The sequence below is a fragment of the Trachymyrmex septentrionalis genome, unplaced genomic scaffold (assembly GCF_001594115.1).
Source record: "Trachymyrmex septentrionalis isolate Tsep2-gDNA-1 unplaced genomic scaffold, Tsep1.0 scaffold134, whole genome shotgun sequence".
Lineage (NCBI taxonomy): Eukaryota > Metazoa > Arthropoda > Insecta > Hymenoptera > Formicidae > Trachymyrmex > Trachymyrmex septentrionalis.
Window position 1 is genome coordinate 404,475 of NW_017304482.1, and position 6,100 is coordinate 410,574.

At 37.3% G+C, this 6,100-nt stretch overlaps 1 protein-coding gene and 1 pseudogene across 1 annotated transcript in view; both read left to right on the forward strand.

Moving 5' to 3' along the window:
- Window positions 1-2,173, forward strand: part of LOC108757205 — a 6,198-nt pseudogene extending 4,025 nt beyond the window's left edge.
- A 1,727-nt stretch (window positions 2,174-3,900) lies between these two features.
- The window catches only part of LOC108757176, a 3,088-nt gene continuing 888 nt past the window's right edge, over window positions 3,901-6,100 (forward strand). The window contains exons 1-3 of the mRNA XM_018501587.1: window positions 3,901-4,756; window positions 5,335-5,539; window positions 5,660-5,857. Coding sequence (XP_018357089.1) covers window positions 4,463-4,756; window positions 5,335-5,539; window positions 5,660-5,857 — 697 coding nt within the window. The 5' untranslated portion in view covers window positions 3,901-4,462. The remainder of the gene's footprint in view (window positions 4,757-5,334; window positions 5,540-5,659; window positions 5,858-6,100) is intronic.

Genomic DNA, 6,100 nt, shown 5'->3' on the forward strand with positions numbered 1-6,100 from the left:
ATTAATAAATATTATAATTAATTAATTTTTATATTAATAAATTTATATTAATTTTCGAGAGTAGGTCTAGACACTTTTGCCGCAATGCACGTTTGTGCAGTCATTGAAATTAATCGCCTCGAGAGGCACTATGGTCTTCTGCACAATTCATCAACCAGGTATGACGCTATACAATATATTCAGCCATGTGATATTGATGGCCGATGGTAGATCCGTATACTTCGGGACTCTGAGGAACGCCACGGATTTTTCTGAGAAGTAAAACTCCTCAGATATTCTGACATTCGTACTAAGATTCGTCAAACGACAAAAGCGATATATTTTATGCATAGCCAGGATTATCGGTGCCCTACAAACTACGACGAGTCCGAATATTACGTAAATATTCTGTCATGCCGAGCGTTTTCACGATCACCACTGTCAAAGATTCCCCCGATCGAAAACGTCTCGGTTTTCCACGCTAGTCGAAAGTATTGAAACAAAATAGCAGCAAAATTTCTCAAATAAATTTTAGCAAATAACATTCACAAAATTTAATAATCTATATTGTAGAAAATCAGGATGGTTCGTACAGTTTTATTGGTTGCTCTGGAGAATATTCCTGCAGAATAGAAGAATGGCCTTTGACAATTGGATCGCGTGGTTCTCTTGCGTGGTAGCAAGCTAGAAAGAGAACTTGAAGTGACTTCGACCAAACTCCGAATAATTTAATCGGCGATTAACTCAACCGGTAGAATTGCTCGCGGTAAAATTTCTAACTATATAATTCGTTTAATTAATTTCTAATCTAATGTTTCTTTCTCGTACGATCGACGTTAATTAATAATTCCGTCTACGTTAACAATATTTAATACTTGATGAATTAATTGGAGTTTGGTCAGAACAATTGGAATGAGAAATTTTTTTCAATTACACACAAAGCAAATATTATAATGTAAAAAGAACTGTGTGATCTTTCACAGCTTTCCATCGTTTTCGTAAATATTTTCTACGCTGGTACTAATTGACGCAAGAAGGGAAGCACAGAGTGCTCGAGGCGTATTGTACTTGACACGATCTCTGAAGTAATTTTTACAATGGCTTACTCCGTCGTTTACAAACTACCTGGCGAGCTTGTTCTCTACGTGCGCGAAAGCACCGCGTACGCGCCGGGATCTTATTACCTCGCCACCGTTCTCGCCTTGGTAATTATTCAGCTGTAATTATTATACGCTGGAAAAGCAGCACGTCCGTAACATTATTACGATTTTTCGATGGGAATTCTTCAGATACCCAAGACGATATTCAAGGCGCTTTTATTCACGGTTGTGCCCTGTACTTCGCGCTGCGTAACATTATTCCGAATTTTCGCTGCTCAGCTTTTCCTTCTATTGTCTCTGCACGACGGCAGCGGCTATCTGCGGTAATGCGTATAGTATGGCAATCTCTAGCTGGATCGCAGACATCGATATCATCACCTCGATAATGTTACTGCCTGACTTGTTGTTCCTTTCAACGGCGGGTACATTTTACAATTTGCGGTAAGTACAACCGTTGTCAATATTATGACAAATAGAATTCCATCGCGCACATTAAAACTTGACTCTCGCAGCGCTCTTCCAAGCTACTCGGCGTATTTCAAATATTCTTCCATATTTTATTACGCCACCGAAACCATATCGATAGTACACTAGACGGGGATAGAGGATATTGGTGAGAGAGAAAATCTCCAAATTGCTCAGTCTTATTGCATTGAAAAAAATTGTTCTGACTAAAGCAACAAAGGAATCTAACAAAAATGGGATTTTGATAAGACCAAATAGGATTTTACGATAATCGGAAAATATGTACATGTAAATTAAATTGTTAATCTTTTCGCACGATAAATCAAATTATTATTATTAAATTCTGTCTAGTCTCATCCAAATACCATTTCTGTTGAGTCTTTTATCGGTTTAATCAGAATAGTTTTCCCGTTGTCAATATAACATCCTAATTTCTCTTTTCAGATCGTCCAACCAATCGTAATCTACCTTGTTTATCAAACGGAACAGAAGTTTTATCGGAATACGGATATAATGGAGGAAATTTCTGGTGGGACATGATTGGACTGTTGCTTCTAACGATTCTGATGGACATCACCGCGTATCTCGGCACAAAGAGAAGAAGAACGTCAAGGTCGATCGTTTATTAGTCAGCGAGACACAATATAGTTTCCTGTTGTTATTCAATTCCTGTCATTTATCATTTATCATTATCATAAAAATTATCAATATACAAAGTATATATATCTGGAAAAAGCAAATACAAATAGAAATTGTTAGAATAAAGGAATTTCATTAGAAAAATATAGCCACATTTCCTTTATTCTAACCATTTTTAAGTTTATTGACATGTTGAAAAGTATTTGCCTTTTCCAGACATACTTTATATATTTATAATTTTTATGATAATGACAAATTTTATATATATATATATATATATATATGTATAGTATATAAAATTTTATATGATACTATTATATTTGTGTAGTCAGTTCATCACTATTTTGTAGGTCAGTTTTGTAGCTTATTCTATCAGACGCTTAATTTTGCTTATTTACGAAGAAGTTAATTACCGCAAGATTTCGAAACAGTATTATAAAAACTTCTATATCATCTGTGTTAAAAGATACTCTCTAATTGTGTCAAAGTTTTATTTTTAGCATTTATTTAAGAAATATAGTGCAAACACAAAGTGATAACGGTATCGACCTTGTTCTACTATCTAATAAATCCTTATGATACAAGTATGCCGCATCGTAAATTTGTGAATTATCGTCAGTTTCTTGTTTTTCTCAAGGAAAATTAAAACTTCTTCTCGCAGAAACGTTAAGTCAAGTTAATCTACACGCAAAACTAGTTTAAACTGCGTTACGCAAACCGACAACGTAAAACTGGAATAAAGAATACTGTAAACAGCGATTATGGTTGTGCATTTCTATTAGTTTTCTTGATAGATTTACGAGAAAGCAGAAATGACGAACTGCTACGTTCTTCGATCATATGAACCGTTCTGTTAAAACGTGAAATAGTGAATAGACAAATTTCGTCACTGATAACAAAAGGAGAACATCGAAAGTCGTGTAGATACACGAGTTCAAGCATAGACAAATTTTATTTACTCTTATTTCAATTATTTTATATTTGTCTGCCTACACATTAATTTATTTATTTATGATATCTTATTTTATTTAAATTTTATATATTGCACACTGAGAGAAAAATGTGTGCTAAATTTAAACAAATATTTATTGGAATAATATCAGTTGAATGTAAACATATATTTATTTGGTACCAGAACCATTAATTTGCTTTAACTATTATTATCTTTATTTAGCAAATATTTGTTCACCGTAAATATAAATGTTATATTTATTTATATATAAAATTTATTTATTTATTAAAATTTAGGACGTTTTTCTCCCAGTGTATTTAAGCATTATCTCGCTGAGAATTCGGTTTGGTAATACAAATGGAATTTGGGAGCTGGAGATAATATAATCTCTCTACGACCAATTATCGAAGCATAGGGCAGAGAATTGGAGGGGAAAGGGGACGATAAAGGGTGGGGAATTATCGCGTTTACAGGATAACGATGGAAATATTGGAATCGGCGCAATATGATTCCACGACAGCGTCACGAAACGAAACGAAACGAAACAATGTTTGCGTTGCGCGGAACGTCGGAGATATCTCTCTCTTTCTCTCTCTCTCTTCCTCTTTCCCTCTTTTTCTCTCACTCTCCTTCCCGTCCTCCTCATCTCATTCAGTTGGAGGGCTTCCTCTCTCATCCCCACCTCACGAACGGAGGATTTGTTAGTATCGAACGCGTTCTAGCTAGTACCGTGCCAAGATGGCCGACGTTTAGTCGTCCCTTAGTCGGGTTTAAGTCGGCTGCGCTCGCTCGCTCTCTCGGGCGTTCGTTCCGCTGAGTTAATCCGACGTTACTCGCATTGCGTCGCCTCGACATTCGCGTTTTACGTGCCTCATGCCGCGAATCTAATCCGATACCGAAATATTTCGCGTGTAAAACGCGAAAGCGTTTTCATAAATTCTGTCCGATTATAAAATTATAAAACGAGAATGTTATAAGCACCGGGACAATCTGTTCGTGTAAAAACACGCTCTTCGCACGCGGAATTAAAACGACGAGAGCTATTGTCTCACGGATAAACTCAAGCGGAGAGGGATAATTACGAATAGTTGACAGTAACTCCGACTAGATGTAATCGCGGTGACTTTCGTGACACTCGGTAGACGCGCCGCTCCGGTAGCAACTAAACAGCTGACGGTTCTAAAACCGCGCTTAAACAAGCAAACGGGGGGCCGCGAAACAGTGACGGATCAATGCGCGACAACAGATGTTTTGTATACACGTGGGTTGGACTAGTTCCATAGATTAGCTAAATTAACGCTGATTAACGCGCGAAAAAGGTAAGAGAATGTCGGCGACGAGCGAAACGACCACCGTGCTGCTGAAGAAAAGGGAGAGGACGCAGAATTGGATCCCCGAGGAGAAGAGCGCCCTGTTCTCCCTGATCAAGCACCATGTGAGCGCGATCGAGAACAAGAAAATCGACGCGGCCGCGTCCGCGAAGAAATCTGTCGCCTGGCAAAAGATTTACTGCGCGTTCCGCGGCCAATTCTCGGCAGATCGGGACATCACCAGGATCAAGGAACAGTGGCGGAGGATGAAGGCGCAGGCGAGGATGGAGATGTTCTCGTACGCCGAAAAGGTGTGACTACGATTTAGATTGCATAAAATATTATTCGACAGGCAGCACTTCCCCTTCCCTTTAAATTAAGGTGATCTTAAAGGAAAGAGAGACATTAAAAAAAAAATTCAATATTGTAATTAATTGTAATTAAATTCTAATGGATAAACATTTTTTTGTTTATAATTGTTAATGAAGCATATGAACAACAATCATGTTTGTAAGCAATTAATAACACTTAATATGTAATATTACATGAGATTACAACAAAAATTACATTATTCATGAAATTACATTTTATTTTGTTAAATTATACTTTCCTCCTGAATGTATTTTATAAATGACATACCTTGAGTTTTTGTGAATTAAAAAATCAAAATTTTTTAATACGTCAATGAAAATTATATTTTACGCTTATTATTTTCACATTTAAAAGAGGGATAATTTATAATCGTTAATTTGGGACAAAATTTGGAATGTTTTAAAGTGAGACAAAGAGTTAAAATTCGGGACTGGCCTCCCTAATTTGGAACAGTTGGTCACTATTCTAAACTCTCTTTTCTTCTTCTTATTTCTTCCCCGTCTTTGATCACGCGCAGGTACGAACCCTGGGACCGGACGTGGCCGCCAAATCTCGTCCGCCGAATCTCTCGATCGAAGTGTGGCGGCTGATGGAAAGCGTGCGCAAGAACGATTCCGAGAACACCGATCGTTCGGACGATAGTCAGGACAATGAGAATCCACTGAATCGGATGGCGATACAGGCAATCCTGGATAAATTGACATTACCCACGGAAACGCCAGGTTGAAATATATTGACCCCATCTCGCAATTTCTTTTTTCTTTTTTTTTTCCCCCCGAGCTTCCGGGAGTTGCTAATTTTGAAAAATTGTTTTGCGCAAAATTATAGAAGTATTTGTTTAGAACCGGAACAGGAGATTAAGATTGAGGTCAATAGCGATACCGAGGACGAGAGTAATCATGGCGAACTGTCGCGACAAGTGTCGGAGGACTGTTTCTTGCAGCAGAAGCGTCCCAGGATCAAAATCCAAGGCGAGCCCATTGATCTCGAGCACAGAATCACTTGCACCGACAGTGTGTCGACGTCCCGCGTCGAGAATGGTACTTGACGTTTCAATGCATTCAGACTCGATAGTTGAGTTGAGCGCTTATTGATGTAGTCTGCTGGATCATTCATTAGCGGATTCAAAAGTCAAGGAGGAATCATTGGTTCCCTACAAACATAATTTGTGTTAAGGTCAAATATGAAAAAATCGAATATTATTAAATTATTATCTAAATTGTTACATTGAAAAAGTATTATTTAAACATATAATTCACACATTACATATATATATATATATA